The sequence below is a fragment of the Dendrobates tinctorius genome, unplaced genomic scaffold (genome assembly GCF_039654945.1).
Source record: "Dendrobates tinctorius isolate UK_male_01 unplaced genomic scaffold, ASM3965494v1 ptg000226l, whole genome shotgun sequence".
Taxonomy (NCBI): domain Eukaryota; kingdom Metazoa; phylum Chordata; class Amphibia; order Anura; family Dendrobatidae; genus Dendrobates; species Dendrobates tinctorius.
The window spans coordinates 2,290,001-2,307,512 of NW_027361893.1; the positions used below are offsets into that span (position 1 = coordinate 2,290,001).

The window sequence follows — 17,512 nt, forward strand, 5'->3', positions numbered from 1 at the left end:
TATCTCTGTACTTGACCACATTCATGTTTCCTTCAATTGCAACCAGTTGTCCTGTCCCTGCAGCTGAAAAACACCCCTATAGCATGATGCTGCTACCACCATGTTTCACTGTTGGGATTGTATTGGGCAGGTGATGAGCAGTGCTTAGTTTTCTCCACACATACCGCTTAGACTTATCACCAAAAAGTTCTATCTTCTCATCAGACCAGAGAATCTTATTTCTCATAGTCTGGGAGTCTTTCATGTGTGTTTTGTTTTTTTTAGCAGACTCTATGTAAGCTTTCATATGTCTTGCACTGAAAAGAGGCTTCCGTCGGGCCACTCTGCCATAAAGGCCCGACTGTTGGAGGGCTGCAGTGAAAGCTGACTTTGTGAAACTTTCTTCCTTCTCCCTACTGCATCTGTGGAGCTCAGCCACAGTGATCTTGAGGTTCTTCTTTACCTCTCTCACCAAGACTCTTCTCCCACGATTTCTCAGTTTGGCTGGACGGCCAGGTCTAGGAAGACTTCTGGTGGTCCCAAACTTATTTCATTTAAGGATTATGGAGGCCACTGTGCTCTTAGGAACCTTGAGTACTGCATAAACTCTATTGTAACCTTGGCCAGATCTGTGCCTTGCCACAATTCTGTCTCTGAGCTCCTTGGCCAGCTCCTTTGACCTCATGATTCTCATTTGGTCTGACATGCACTGTGAGCTGTAAGGATATAGACAGTTGTGTGCCTTTACAAATCAAGTCGAAATCAGTTTAATTAAACACAGCTGGACTCCAATGAACGAGTAGAACCATCTCAAGGAGGATCACAGCATGTGACTTAAATATGAGTGTCTGAGCAAATGGTCTGAATACTTATGACCATGTGATATTTTAGTTTTTATTTCTTAATAAATTTGCAAAAATTTCTACATTAGTTTTTTTTCAGTCAAGATAGGGTGCAGAATGTACATTTATGAGGAAAAAAAATGAACTTTTTGGAATTTACCAAATGGCTGCAATGAATCAGTGAAAAATTTAAAGGGGTATTAATACTTTCCGTACGCACTGTATGTGCCAAGTTCTCTACAGCCAACACTTCCCTTTCTCTACCATAATGTTTACCCTCCATCTCCTCCTCAGCCTATACACATAAGAGAGACAGGACAAAGCTTGTATGGGTACTAGCCTATGTTGTGCTAGCAACCAGATCCTGTTCCTCTTCTTCATTGTTATCCAATACAGGCTGAGCAGATGAAAATGAGGGTGGGCTAGGTAGTATCTCCCTATCTCACGTCTTCCTTCATCTGGTCCACATGCATAGCTTCTTGTTTAATTTTCAGAGACTGTTTAAGTAAGCACAGAAGTAGGATAGTTGCACGGACTATGGCGTCATCGCCATTCCCCATCTTTGTGGACTCCTCCTCTACACAAATGACAGACATCCATGCCCACGCTTTAGGCACAGTACCAAAGGGCGTGTTGGAGCTGGTATTGCACAACTGGCCTCTGCTTCCCACAAATCCTTACCAGTAAGTGCAGTGTGGAGTTTTAGTGTGTGGTCACGTCGTATACCAGTCGATGAGCTGACACTTGCATGCGCTGCTGCAGCACTGCCAGAGTGGCAGCAGTTGTAGCATACTTACGGAAATGGGCGCTGATGCACTGTACCTTGATCAGAGGCTCTGACAAATCTGGCTGAATGCTGTGCTGGGACAACAATTTGGAATTGCCTAATGATGGAGCATCAATGTGCAAGGACAGATGCAGGCCGGGAGGCATATTCACCAGTGTCATATACAGGGGATTGGGAAGCACCAGCACAGGAGAAGAGGTAGAGGTGTCAACTGCTTGCACCAATCATAGACCGGCCATCAGGTGCTTATGTGACATGTGCTTGATCATGCTAATGGTGGTTAAGCTCTTAGTGGTTAGGTCTCGAGAACGCTTTTCAAAAAAGTGCCAGACTGGGGAACTCCTAACTCTTTGATGGAGAAATTCATGAGTGTTGGTACCCTACGGAATGGTTGCCTGCCTTCTCCCTCTTGTCACCCCACTGCCTCGTTCTGCCAGTTTTGGTGCGGTCAATCTATTCCCCTCGCGCTTCTCGGCCTGTAGTAAATGTAGGCATGTACTACAGGCCGTCTGTGCAAGCTGACGATATGGATGAACTCTTTATGAAGGAATTGAGGGTAAACTGATTAAATTTGTTAATGACACATAGCTAGGAGGGAGAGCTAATGTCATGTCCGCCATGTTTGTCATGTCTGCCATGTCTGTTTTGTCTCAAGAACTCCTGGAGCGATGTGCATATCTTGTCTGCTGTCCTGCATGTTCGCTAGAGCAGTGTGCACACTCACCTCATGTCTGAGCTGCAGGATGCCTGCGTTTCTGTTCTGCCTTCTGTGATTTTCTCGTCTTGTCTAGAGTCCCTGATCATGTGTCCCTGCCTGGATCCTGCACTGTCTGGTTCTGCAATCATCTCGTCATGTCTGGAACGCTGATCATGTGACGTTTCCTAAAGATCCTGCACTGTCTGGTTCGGTAATCATCTCGTCATGTCTGGAACGCTGATCATGTGACGTTTCCTAAAGATCCTGCACTGTCTGGTTCGGTAATCATCTCGTCATGTCTGGAACTCTGATCATGTGACCTATCTAGGTTTCAGCACTGGATCTGCAGTTGTCTCGTCATGTCTGGAACTCTGATCATGTGACTGTGCTCTGTTATCCTGTGGATCTGAACCCGGAAGTGCTCCCCTGGTCCTGACCTGGAAGAGGAGGTGCTATGCCCTATATCAGGCCGCCCCTTCCTATGCTCGGGGCCTGAGTATTGTGTGTGGTGTCCCTGCATGGCTGCTTGGTCTGTGGGGCGCTCCCTCTATTCTGTGCCCTTGCACTCTGCTCTGTCGTGCATCTCTGCACACGCTCCGTGCTCGTATTCCGTCTCTTGTCTTGTGCCATGTCTTGTGTTGTCCTTCGTGCCATGTTCTGTCCCTGCTCTGCTTTGCCTTGTAGTCCTTGTTTGCTCTGTTTCTGTCCTTGTGTCATGTCTTGCTCTGCTTTGTGGCTTCAGGTACCCTGCCTCTGTCTCTGGCGTGCCTCTCTGCACGCGCAGGACTCTGCCTCGCCTGTCCCTGGCGTGCCTCTCTGCACGCGCAGGATTCTGCCTCGCCTGTCCCTGGCGTGCCTCTCTGCACGTGCAGGATTCTGCCTCGCCTGTGTACCTTGTCTAGTCCCAAGGCCCTGCCTTGGCCCGGCTCTGGGCTTCGGCCTACGCTCCGCTGCTAGACTGTCCCTGGCATGCTCTTTGCATGCGCAGGTCTCTGCCTTGTTCTTTGTATTGTCCCTGATGTTTCGTGCGCCCTTGCACTTTTCGCACTAGGCTTTGCAGTACTGTCTGTACGTGTCACTGTCCTGTGTCTTTGCCTAGCCCTGCCTTGTGGCTCCGTGCACGTGCCTGGTCGTCTGTGCCTGCCTGGTGTGCCTCAGCCGTGCCGCCTGTAGCCGTGCTCGCCTGTGTGCCTCAGCTGTGCCCCGTCCAGTGCTATAGTGGTCTGGCTGCGTGGCCCCGCGGCGGGGCCGCCTCTAGTTGTGCCCGCCTGTAACTGCCATCGTCAGTACCACCTGCCGGCGCTCCCAGCCGTGGTCTCCGTGCTCCCTTGCACTCACGCTGGTTCTTGCACTGTGCCTTTTCGTGCTACTCTTGCACAACTCTTTGTTAACTTTGCTCTGATTCCTGTCTTGCCTGGTCCTTGAACCCTGTTCCTGGCATGCCTCTCTGCACGCGCAGGACTCTGCCTCGCCTGACCCTGGCGTGCCCTTGGCACGCCCAGGACTCTGTCTCGTATCTTGTGCCTTGGCGTGTGTCTACACACGCACTCTGTCTCGTACCTTGTGCCTTGGCGTGTCTCTACACATGCACTCTCTTGTGCCTTGGCGTGTGTCTACACTCGCACTCTGTCTCGTGCCTTGAATGTGGTCTGCTGAACCGCTAAACAATTCTAATGCCACTGGACCCACAGTGCTTTGTAACTACAATAAAAAATACTATTTGAAAAAAATAATAAAGGCATCCATTTCAGAATACATGTGCACTCTCCCCTGTCTACCAATTTCTGAACACATACCAAAAAAAAAACCTCACAATGAGATGCCTAGTGTTGGCTGCAAATATGAACAGGGAAATAGCACCAAAGCCGCAGTCCTACCTACCTAAACTGGTCACATTGATTTATCCATATAAGTAGCCATAAAATCTTTACCTGGATCCTAGAAGCATATAAAAGAATGAAATGGGAGTCCCGTCTCATAACACTGTAGAAGGATCATCTTTGTTCTCATTTGCACAAGGAAAGACTAGAAGCAATGGGATGAAACTGAATGGGAGCAGACACAGATTAGATATTAGAAAAAACTTTTTGACAGTTAGAGTGATCAATGAGTGGAACAGGCTGCCACGAGAGGTGGTGAGTTCTTCAATAGAAGTCTTCTAACAGAGGCTGAACAGACATCTGTCTGGGATGATTTAATGAATCCTGCTTTGAGCAGGGGGTTGGACCAACTCTACCATTCTATGATTGGCATCTCCACTCCCACCTCCCATACCTCACACGTTACGAATTTTCTAATTGCTAGGTCTCTGGAAACCAAGTTTATTTATTTAAAAATAAAAAAATTTGGTCACCTGCAGCAGTCAAAGCATTTTTTTAGTTTAATATCACCATAATGTAACACAAAGCATGTAAAAGTGTATGGATGACAAATTCAATCCAGAAAAATTTCTCAACGCTTATTTGGAGAGTTATATACAATAAAAATGCACCACAAAGCACATAATACTCTATGGATAACGCTATAGTCTATTTTTTCACCCCCCAAAAAAGAATGTGGTCAACTGCTGCTGCTATATATTTAGCAATGGACTGTAAAGCACTAAGCCCTGCCTAGAGACTGCATTCAGCCAATCCCCCTGCTCATGCAACTGTCCCTCCCTGGACTATAAGCAGAATGTATCTGATACAAACAGCAAAGCACAAGATGAGCCCTTACAAGGACTGTTAATATGATGGTTCATTATCAGCACCAGTATCAACACTACAGGACTGTGACTCGTTATACTGTGCACACACAGGCCTGTACAACCACTCTCTTCCTCCAATAAGGACTGCCCCTGAGCTATGCACTGGCGTCAGTATGTGGAGCGTGGAGGCGCCTGTTCTTTTATAACCCCTGATTATATAATACGGCCCACCAATCACAGTAATGCCACTACTGAGATGGCTACGGCATTAGTGACTGCCAGGCAATCCCCTGCATGTTTATTAGCTGTGTAACAGACACCAAACATGTAGAGTGGGGATTCGAACTTCAAATCCGAGCAACGGCTAATGCTCACCGAGTATTTCCAAGCACCCAGATACTCAAGTGATATCAGAGTATCACTGAGCATGTTCGCTCATCCCTAGTAATTACAATTTCACATTTAATTATACGACTTATGTTTTTGTGCAATTTGTTAACATATGTAATGTGTCCCAGTGGTTGTTATTTATGATGGTCAACAAAATAGGATTTTCTAGTAATTTATTTTTTTCACACTCTACTATAGTACTATAGATATAATAATGGTTTCTCTCTGTGTGAGATTTTTGATGTTTAAAGGGGATGTCCACTACTTGGACAAACTCTTCTCACTGGAAAAAGAAAGACTGATCCAGCTTCTACTCTAGAAATCCAAGACATGTTTAAAATGATGAATTCTTAGTTTTTCAAAGTTAAAATACAGTCATATCAAAAAGTCTTTCTTGGTTGAAACATGCAGGAAAAATGTATTTAAAAATCATAGGGAACATAAGGAAAAGATTAATAGAATACCAAATGCGTTTCGAAACCAAGTGCGTTCTTAAATTTGGTTCACGGTCTACACTTTTGGACATATCAAACAATAAGAGTACAGCCGTGGTTAGACTTGCGAGGGTGATGCAAGAAACTCGCATGAGTCTCTCGGATCAACACCAGGCACTCAGACCGGAGCTTGCAGCTGCATTGTATTTCTATGCAGCTGCACACTCCGATCCTGAGTGTCGGCAGCAGGGCTGGGTGTTGATGCAAGTTTCTCGCATCATACTCGCAATTGTGACCCCAGCCTAAGTCATAGAGCAGCTGCAGCCATGCCTTCCTGTTGATGTTCAATACATCCAAAGGCAGGAACAGTGAAGCAAGCGCTGATTTTGTAACATCACGAGCCCCAGGAACATGAGTGCCAAGACCACTGGAACGAAAAGCAAGTATGAATATTTTTATTTGAAATAAGCCAAACATGAGGAATGACCAGGGGTAGTCCTAGAAATGGACAACCCCTTTAAGAAATACATTTTTTGGTTAAAAAGGCTTCACCCCTTTGTGACTTTTCTGATGATAAAGAGTTGATTTTAGTGTAAAACATTTCCTATATTATGAACATGAAAAAGGCTTCTCTCCTGTGTGAATTCTTAGGTGACTAAAAAGACATGATTTCTTCACAAAACATTTCCCACATTCCGAACATGAAAAAGGCTTCTCCCCTGTGTGAGTTCTCTGGTGCTTAACCAAATCTGATTTCTCGTTAAAACATTTCCCACATTCTGAACATGAAAAAGGCTTCTCGCCTGTGTGCGTTCTTTGGTGAGTAACAAGATTTGATTTCTGGTTAAAACATTTCCCACATTCCGAACATGAAAAAGGCTTCTCCCCTGTGTGGGTTATCTGGTGCTTAACCAAAGCTGATTTCTCGTTAAAACATTTCCCACATTCTGAGCATGAAAAAGGCTTCTCCCCTGTGTGGGTTCTTTGGTGAGTAACAAGATTTGATTTCTGGTTAAAACATTTCCCACATTCTGAACAGGAAAAAGGTTTCTCCCCTGTGTGGGTTCTTTGGTGAGTAACAAGATTTGATTTCTGGTTAAAACATTTCCCACATTCAGAACATGAAAAAGGCTTCTTCCCTGTGTGAGTTGTTTGGTGTATAACAAGATTCCTTTTAAATTTAAAACATTTCCCACATTCTGAACAGGAAAAAGGCTTCTCCCCTGTGTGGGTTCTTTGGTGTATATCAAGATTCCTCTTAAATTTAAAACATTTCCCACATTCTGAACAGGAAAAAGGCTTCTCCGCTATGTGAGTTCTCTGGTGGGCATTAAGAGCCGATTTCTGGTTAAAACATTTCCCACATTCCAAACATGAAAAAGGCTTCTTCCCTGTGTGGGTTCTCTGGTGCTTAACCATAGCTGATTTCTCATTAAAACATTTCCCACATTCTGAACATGAAAAAGGCTTCTCTCCTGTGTGGGTTCTTTGGTGTATAACAAGATTCCTTTTAAATGTAAAACATTTCCCACATTCTGAACAGGAAAAAGGCTTCTCCCCTGTGTGAGTTCTCTGGTGCATAACAAAATTTGATTTCTGGTTAAAACATTTCCCACATTCTGAACAGGAAAAAGGTTTCTCCCCTGTGTGGGTTCTTTGGTGAGTAACAAGATTTGATTTCTGGTTAAAACATTTCCCACATTCAGAACATGAAAAAGGCTTCTTCCCTGTGTGAGTTGTTTGGTGTATAACAAGATTCCTTTTAAATTTAAAACATTTCCCACATTCTGAACAGGAAAAAGGCTTCTCCGCTATGTGAGTTCTCTGGTGGGCATTAAGAGCCGATTTCTGGTTAAAACATTTCCCACATTCCAAACATGAAAAAGGCTTCTTCCCTGTGTGGGTTCTCTGGTGCTTAACCAAAGCTGATTTCTCATTAAAACATTTCCCACATTCTGAACATGAAAAAGGCTTCTCTCCTGTGTGGGTTCTTTGGTGTATAACAAGATTCTTTTTAAATGTAAAACATTTCCCACATTCTGAACAGGAAAAAGGCTTCTCCCCTGTGTGAGTTCTCTGGTGCATAACAAAATTTGATTTCTGGTTAAAACATCTCCCACATTCTGAACATGAAAAAGGCTTCTCCCCTGTGTGAGTTCTCTGATGACTAACAAGATGTGATTTGTGTTTAAAACATTTTCCACACTTGGAGCAAGGAAATTTTTTCTCCACTGTGTGAATTTTTGGATGTTTAAGAAAAGACTTTTTGATGGGAAAACTGTTTCCATATTCTGAACATGAAAATGGCTTCTCTGATTTAGGAGTATTTCTGCTTTTAATGCTTATTTTGTGACTCTGATTTTCCTTAGTTGTCGCTAATGAATCAGAAGACAGGACCTGTTTCAAAGGATCAGATGAGAGTTCTTTGCTCTGAAGGGAGGATTGTATATCTGGATTAATGACATTAACTTCAATTGTATCCAGTGGGATCTCAAAATCATCCGATTTAAAAATTGAAGATGTCAGCTGTTCCTCTGATCTCCTGTTACAGTCATCTGCCAAGATATTAACCAATTATTTTTGAATAAAATATCTTTGAATGCCATTTAACATTTTTATTTAAATTGTCTGTAAAAACGGCATGTTATGTAAAAATATTGAATTTTTCACCAAGAGAATGACAGCTCACAGTCTAATAGAAACTCTCATAGGAAGAACCAATGCAAAGCGGTGTTCAACTATTTGTTCATTCTGCCTCTCAAATATGGAATAAAAAGCCTCAAAAACGTTATGTTGACGAACATAATACCAATAAAAACGTCTATTCATCTAACAAAAAACAAGTCCCCACTCAGGTCCATCATCTGTCAGTGGAAAAATCTAAGTTACTTACCGTTAACGGGAATTTACAGAGCACATGACAGCAATACCTGAGTGTCACGAGCACTTCGGAGGTGACAGGCTATCAACCTGCGTCAGGCCTCAGAATGTCTGAGCGCCTGTCCATACAGACTGCTCCCTGATCCATCTGCCTCTAGGACCCAGCGTCACCCTCCTCCTGCCCTGAGAAGTTTGGATCTATTTAGTTAGTGGCTCAGCTGCGACCCAGTGCGGTAATAGCTTCATTTCCACTTCTGCTTGCTAGTATTGGACCTTCTCAGAGTGATCCAGTTTGGTGTCTGGAATCCCTTTCCTGGTTTCCATATCTGGGGATTCAGCTATGTGTTCCCCTGTTTGTCTCACCTTACCGTCTTTAGTTTAGTGAAGACTGCCTAGCGCGCATCTCCCTCCCATTCCCTATTCAGGACTAGGCCCCAGGGAGATTCAGGGCCTCAGGTTCCGGCTTGGCAATTGGTGAGGAACCAATATAGGGACTCGGTAGGAGTTCTAGGGAGAGATTATATCTAGCCTAGGGGTCTCCAAATCCCTTCCTTAGTGTCTGAGCCCCCTTCCCCATTTCCCTTTATGTTACACTTGGTTTTCCCTCACCGTGGTGACACAGAGAGGGTGTCCGCCCACCAGAACAGGAAACCTACTGAATAAAAAGGCAGTACCTCTCCTCCGCATCAGTTTGGTTTCAGAGCACAAGAGACCTTCCAGACAGTTAACACAACCATTAAATACATTTTTCTTAACACCCTTAATAGTGCACACCATAAGTGACAAAAGCAGGGGAGGGAATATAAGGGTGCTGTAATGGGCTCTGTAAAATCCCGTTAACGGTAACTTGGATTTTTACCCCCCTCTCCCATTACAGCATCAAATGAGAGATTTATATAGACTAAAGCACCCTAGGGAGGGATCAATTCTTGCAATACTTTCTTCCCAAAGGACAAGTCAGCAGAGAAGGACAGGTTGAGATGATAGTGTTGAAAGAAGGTAGAAGGGGAAGACCGTGTGGCCGTCTTACATATTTCTTGAATGGACACCTCCACTCTCTCACCCCTTGAGGTGACCACAACCGTGGTAGAATGGGCCCTCAAATCTCCAGGGACTGGTCTTTCACTAGAGGTGTAGGCTAAGCTAATGGCGTCCCTTATCCATCTAGCTATAGTTCCCCTTGTGACACTACACCCTTTCCTATTTCTCTGGAAAGATACAAATAAGGCCTTATCCTTTCTACCTTGCCTAGTCTTGTCTAGGTAATAAACAAGGGCCCTCCTGACATCTAACTTGTGAAGTCAGTGTTCTTCCTCAGACTTCGGTTCACTGAAGGAGGGAAGAATTACCTCCTGGCTCCTATGAAACTTGAAGGCCACTTTAGAGAGATATGCTGGATCAGGCCTCAACACCACCCTATCCTCTAATATCTGCATGAAAGTATGATTAATGGATAGGGTCTGCAAATCACTGACCCTACGTGCCAATGTCAGGGCTATTAGAGTCACTGACTTTAGTTTCAGTATCTTTATTGGTACTTTCTGTAAGGGTTCAAACGGTGACCTCGTCAAAGCTACCAGGACCACGTTCAAATCCCATGGGGGCATTTTGAGAGCTGACACTGGCCTAGACCTCTGACAGGCTTTGATGAATCTGACCCCCCACATATCTGCCACCAGGTTACAGTTGTAAAGGGCCCCTAAAGCAGATACCTGCACTTTAAGGGTGCTGGTGGCCAGACACATCTCCGTACCTCTCTGAAGAAATTCTAAGATATCTTTAATTGTGATTGAACCCCCAACTGGCTGCCTTGAGGTTAAAATTTTTTCCCAGATTCTGCCATAAATCCTGGTTGTTAATGGGCTTTCTACTCTGCATGAGAGTATCTACCAAAGCTGGAGAAAACACCCTTTGTCTTAGCAACGTACTTTCAAAATCCAGGCCATCAAATGAAGACCCAGTTTCTGAGGATGACATACTGGGCCCTGCCTGAGACCTGGAACATGCGGGAGAATCCAGGGGTCTGCCAAGGACATTCTTCTCAGCCATGAGAACCATGGTCTCTTCGGCCAGAAGGAACAATGAGGATGACAATCACCCTCTCCTCCCAAATTTCCTGAGCACTGGCGGAACTAACATTAGCGGAGGAAATGCACAGGCTAGCTGAAAATCCCAAGGGATTTGTAGTGCATCCACCGCATATCGTCTTTCTCCTGGGTCTAGGGAACAGAAGCTCTTTGTTTTCCTATTTTTCCTGCTGGCAAATAGACCTCTCTCCGGCTACCCCCAAATATTCACAATTTGCTGGAAAACTTATGGATCTAGCTCCCAATCCCCAGTCTCAAGGTTGCCCGGCTGAGGAAGTCTGCCTTCTCGTTTTTCCTCCCCCTTATGTTTAAGGCCGATATCTGTAGCTGGTGTTCCTCCATCACCTGGAAAATTTCCTGAGCTAGCCACATTAGGGAACAGGACCTTGTGCCCTCCTGCTGATTGATGTAGGCTACAGAGGTTCAATTGTCTGACAAAAGACACACATGGCTTCCTTCTAGCCTGGGAAGAAACCCTGTTACTGCTTCCTTTATAGCAAGTAGTTCCCTGTAATTTGAGGAACTGCCCTCTTGTGTTAGCGCCCAGACCCCTTGTATCAAATTGTCTCTGGATGTGCCCCCCATCCTTCCGCGCTCATGTCCGTCACTATTACATCTGATATTGGGAAGGACCATGGGACGCCACATGATAGATTCTCTGGATTTAACCACCAGGTCATGGAATTTAGGGCTTTTTGAGAAAGTGTAATCTTTCCTTCTAGACAACCAGACTCTTTTCCCCCCCTCTAGGATATCCTGCTGGTATGCATGAGGTCAAATTCTAGAAGGGACATGGCCTTCCTCAGAGATATGGTGGGGTTGGATAGAACTGTTGACACTAAGGCTATCATCTTGTTTTTCTTCTCCTTTGGGAGGAGAAAGACTTGTTTCTCTGAGTCTAAGATAAGCCCCAAGAAGGATTGAACCTTCAGGGGATGCAGCCTTGATTTTTCCATATTTATCATCCAGCCAAGTCTGGACATGGCGCTCCAAATGAAATTTAGCTGAGCACGGCATTCCTGCTCTGTCCTGCTAATCAGTAGGAAATCGTCCAAGTATGGCACCACCAGTACATTTCTTTCCCATAAGTGTGCCCTTGCCTCCAGAATAATCTTGGTGAAGATTCTTGGGGCCATGGACAGACCGAAGTGTAGCGCCCTGTACCGAAAATGTCTGAGCTGACCTCTCACATGCACCACTACCCTTAGGAACTGCTGGTCTTCCTGGTGGATGGGGTCGTGATAGTATGCATCTTTTAGATCTAAGACACTCATAACAGTCCGGAACCAAGATCTTGATTGCTGTTTTTATGGACTCCATCTTGAATGGTCTGAATCTGTTGAGGCCTCTCAGGTTGATGATAGGTCTAGTTTCTTTATCAGAAACAAGGGAGAATAAAATCCCCTCCCCTGCTGCTGAACAAGTACCTCTACCAGCACATTCTTTTGAAGCAAGAGTAAGACCTCTGCTTCCAGGGCCTGCTGTTCTTCCAGGATCTGGGGGGGATGAAATCCTGAAGACCTGGCTGGGGATGGATGCAAACTCTAGCTTGAGTCCTGTTTTTATTATGTTGAGTACCCAAGTATTGGCCAATATCTTTTCCCAGGCATTTTGGAAGTGGGACAGCCTTCTTCCCACCTGGGGTGGCCCATCATTTGGAGGATTTTTGGTTTCTTGACGAGGAACCCCCAAACATGAAACCTTTGTTCTTTGGCCTTTTATCTCTCCAGTCATCCTGATTTTTGGGTGGCCTACTCCTACTATATCATCTCCTCCGAAAAGAAGTTTTGAACTGTGGGTGTGACACAATAGGAAACCCCTTCTTCTTGTCTGCTGCCTTATCTAAAATATCGTCCAAAGCCTGCCCAAAGAGAAATTTTCCCTCACATTGGATGGAGCATAATCTAACTTTGGACGGCGCATCCCCTGGCCAGCTCCAGAGCGCTTTACGTGTTAGAGAGGTTTGCTGATCTCGCTGCCAACCTCACTGAGTCCGCCGAGACATTGGCTAAAAAAAGAAGCTGCTCCCTGTAAATAGTGGAAGATCTGACAGAATGTTCTCCCTTGGGGCATTGTCTTTTAGACGGTCACTCAGCTGTTGTAACCACACCGTCAATGATCTTGCTGTGCAAGTGGCTACTATTGCTGGTTTTAATGAACCCGCTGATGACTCCCATGCTTGTTTCAGGAAGGTCTCGGCTTTCCTGTCTAAAGGGTCTTTTAAAGTCCCCAGATCGTCAAAGGACAAAGTGGATTTTTTAACTTCAACTACCGAAACAATCCTTGGGATTTTCTCCCATACGGCTACCTCTTCTTCTTCAAATGGGTTTCTCCTTTTCGAAGAAGACTGTAGTGGCCCTTTACGCTCTGGCGTCTTCCATCCTTTGATGAGCATCATGATATTCTCATTAATTAGGAAGGAACGTCTTTCTTTGACCCAGGCCCCAAAACATAATGTTCTGTACCGACTTAGTAGATTTAGGGTCTGTGATGCCCATGGTGGATCTTATGGCTCTGACCAGCTTGTCCGCATCTTCCGTAGGGAAGCAGAGCCTAACCCCCCCCACCCCCATCGGAAGAGGAGGATAATTCCAAGCCTGAATTTTCATCAAGCTGTACCGAGCCCTCAGCTTCTGAATTCACACTGGCTCTGGCATGCCCTTCTCTTGCTTTGTCATCAGGTCCCTTAAAGACTCTTGGACCTCCAACCTGATGATAGACTTAAGGTCCGTGGCAAGTGCTGGTGCCTCCTCTGATATGGTCTGCTGTATACACTGCTGGCACAGCTCCTTATGATATGAGCTAGGGAGATTTGCCTTGCACAGGGCACATTCCCTATTCATTTGCTTGGAAGTGTGCTCCAGGGTTCTCCCCTATCAACGAAACACATAAAAGTGAGGCTGGTTTTAATATAATGCACATTCATGTAGATCACTCACCATCTGTTGGTCAATCTACGGTACCGGTGACGGAGGCTGAGCTGGTTATGAAGATGCTATACTTATTGATTTAGTGATTAGGTTTATTATTTTTTTTTTTTTCATTTATTTATTTTTACATCTTTCCCACTTCTTAAGGAATGTGAGTTGTATCTTTTATTTACCTGTGCTAAAAAGTTAAACCAATTAAGAGGAGTATGCAAATTAAGTGAAGGATTGGTGCTAGTAACAAACACCCCTCCCTTTCCAGTTGTAAAAAGGGTTTACAAAGACATGGTCATTGTTTCAGTAAGGATGTATATTTTACCTGATGAAGGCTTTTTTAACCCAAAACGCGTTGTTTTTACTGCTACACTTCAGAATAAATACAGTAATTTTGAAAAAAATTTTTTCAAGTAAGCCGATCTCTCACATGATACATTTTTCGGGAGCGCCGGCACCAGACTGGATTTTTGTTTCTTTTATGGTTATGAAGAACGTCTCTCTTTGGTCGTGGCTTTGTGACATGCCTTGCGCTTTAGGTTGGTCCTGCTGCTTGTACGACTGCTATCACGCCCTCTATGCTGATGGGGCTGGGGGGGCTCCTGCGAAGGAGGAGATGGCAGCGTCAGGCAATGCTGCTGCTGATTCTTCTGGGCCCACCCCTTTAAATGCCTTGTGGCTCTGCCTCTCCGTCTCCATTTTTTTTTTTTGAATCAGGCAAGCTGTGTGCAGGGGATCATAAGCCCCGTGCAAGCGCAGCCCGGATGACCGCTAACATCACTGGCTCGCTCGTCAGTGGGACACGACAGAACTTCCACGTCCTGCGTGTGTGCAGAACAGGATGATCTTTTCCCGGCAGGCTACGTCAGCAGAATGCGCCGGAAACCTCCTGCATCCCGTGCGTGTGCAGTCCCGGGCGGCCTGCTTTCCGGCATGCTCAGTCTCCGGACGCCAGCCAGTGTCTCCATGCACAGCCCCAGAAGCCTGTCCTGGCGCACATGGCAGGGATCCCCCAGCACGCGCAGCGCAAAACCCGTGTAGACAGGGGGCATTTTCCAAACTGGTCTCCTGCTGCACCGCGCTGTGCCAACCTGACGGACAGCGTTCTCCTTCCCACAGACGGCATCCAGATCCTGCACAACCGCCTGGGTAAGTGTACTGCTTCTGTAGGCTTCCATGAGGACAGGAAACTGAACTGAAGCAGAGAAGAGGTACCGCCTTTTTATTCAGTAGGTGGTGCAGATGCCCTCTCTCAGGTGGTGCTGTCATGGGAGAGGGGGAAAAATCAGAGGTTTACACATTTATTATTGTTATTATAAGCCTGTTCCTGGTGTACATCTTTTGAGTTGCCAGGTGGCTACAAACACTGCTCCAAATATTTTGTATCTGCAAGCTATTCCAGTAAGATCTGGATTCAAATAGCTAAGTGGCGCTCCTTCCTTTCTCAACCCTGAAATGTGTCCAGACAGTAATGTACAACCTACATAAAGTACTGTCAGATACAAGAGAAGTTGTAAAATAATTTGTGAGGTCCATCTGTTTGGTGTTACCCTTTGTGAAAGTGAAAAAATTGGGGCTTATATTTTGTGAAGAATTCTAAAATGATCACCACATAAAGTGACACACGTCAGATTTGAAAAATGTGCCCTGATTAGGAACACAACACTGTCTGCAGGAAGAGGTTATCAGAGTATTTTGGGAACCAACTACTGTAGTCATAAACAGTGAGTATAGACCAGTGGTGGGAACGTCCCGCCCGCAGGCCATATACGGCCCATGGGCCCGCCATATCATCTTGTGCGGTCCACAGCCATTTTCCCCATTTTTTGGCCACGGGCCCTTTAAGAGGTGTGACGGTATTGTGCTCAGCAGGGCCGTATTTGCCCCCCCCATCATACTCACCTCCTCCAGCCGTGCCTGCGCTGCAGCTCCCATGGTCCTGCTCTTCCTGTGTCAGCGCGCAGTCACGTGGTACCGCTCATTAAGATCATGAATATGAACGCCACTCCACTCTCATAGATAGGCATGGCACCCATATTCATGACCCTAATGAGCGGTACCACGTGACCACACGCTCACACAAACAGGAAGAAGCAGCAGCAGGGACCAAGCTGCAGGTGAGCCAGGGGGAGAGAAAGAGCGGCAGGGGGGCAGAGAGAAAGAGCGGCGGGGGGGAAGAGAGAAAGAGCGGCGGGGGGAAGAGAGAAAGAGCGGCGGGGGGGAAGAGAGAAAGAGCGGCGGGGGGGAAGAGAGAGAAAGAGCGGCGGGGGGGAAGAGAGAAAGAGCGGCGGGGGGAAGAGAGAAAGAGCGGCGGGGGGAAGAGAGAAAGAGTGGCGGGGGGGCGTGATGGGCACTTGGGGGGGAATAGAATGAGTGGAGCCTACTGGGGAGATGGCTGCACTGAGATGGGTGCTCTGGGGAAACGAGTGCACTGAGATGGGTGCACTGGGGAGACGGATGCACTGAGGAAACGGCTGCACTGGGGAAACGGCTACAGTGTGCAGGGTAATCATGGTACCCCAGGCCCGTTGCTCGGGATTCCTGAGCATGCTCGGGTGTCCTCTGAGTATTTTGGCGTGCTCGGAGATTTATTTTTCGTCGCCTCAGCTGCATGATTTATGGCTGCTGGACAACCTGAATACAGGTGAGGAATGCCTGTTTGTTAAAGGGAAATGTCACCCCTTTTTTGAGATATCATAAAATGATATCATTCAATTGTGTGTCACATAAGGATTCTGTTAGTACTTTTGCTTCCCCCTGACCCCGCATCTTCCATGCATAAATACCTTTTTTATATCGGTTCAGATGTATGTAAACTGCTGTGGTCCGGTCCGATGGGCGGGGCTTATTCACCTGCTCCCCCCCTCCCTGTCTTGCTCTATGCATTTCTTCTTGCGTAGAGCAAGGCAGGGAGGGAGGGAGCAGTTTACATACATCGGACAGGACCGCAGCAGTTTACATACATCTGAACCGATATAAAAAAGGTATTTATGCATGAAAGGTGCGGGGTCAGGGGGAAGCAAAAGTACTAAGAGAATCCTTATGTGACACACAATTGAATGATATCATTATACGATATCTCAAAAAAGGGGTGACAGATTCCCTTTAAGGAATCCCCACATGTATTCAGGCTGTCCAGCAGCCGCAAATCATGCAAATGCATCGACATACAATCTCCAAGCACGCCAAAATACTCAGAGGACACCCGAGCATGCTCAGGAAAACCAGAGCAACGAGTATACTCTCTTATTATTAATAATTTTATACGGCCCCCGAACGCCATTATAAAATTCCAAATGGCCCTCGGCAGAAAAAAGGTTCCCCACCACTGGTATAGACAATAACACATATACTGAAGTGATCAAATTCAACAGTCTTCATCTGTAAAAAATGAGTAACTAATAATATAACAATAATTAAAATCTATTTATATATCGTCAACATATTCCACAGCGCTTTACAATTTAAGTTTCAAACATAACAGTCAAAAGTAACAACTTTAGCAATAATACAATGATTACAGCAAAATAAGACGACCTTGCTCGTGAGAGCTTACAATCTACAATGAGGTGGGGGAGATACAGAGTACAGGTGTGTATTTACAGTGATGTATTTACAATGATGGTCCAGCCATCTTGAGGGAGTGGGGGTTAGATGAGAATAGTGAATGGGCTACACATGCCACTTTTATACATAAAATTACTGATTAGGGAATGCGATAGGCTGCTCTGAACAAATGTGTTTTGAGGGAGCGTCTAAAACTGCAAGCTGTGGCTGGTCCTAATTTCTTGGGGTAGAGCATTCCA

The 17,512-nt window shown here is 45.6% G+C and overlaps 2 protein-coding genes across 2 annotated transcripts in view; one reads left to right on the plus strand and one right to left on the minus strand.

Annotated features, from left to right (window-relative positions):
- LOC141059300 (uncharacterized) overlaps window positions 1-17,512 on the plus strand; it is a 370,224-nt gene that overhangs the window by 243,545 nt on the left and 109,167 nt on the right. The window lies entirely within an intron of this gene.
- The window catches only part of LOC141059299 (uncharacterized), a 779,988-nt gene continuing 768,733 nt past the window's right edge, over window positions 6,258-17,512 (minus strand). The window contains exon 7 of the mRNA XM_073555627.1: window positions 6,258-8,373. Coding sequence (XP_073411728.1) covers window positions 6,428-8,373 — 1,946 coding nt within the window. The 3' untranslated portion in view covers window positions 6,258-6,427. The remainder of the gene's footprint in view (window positions 8,374-17,512) is intronic.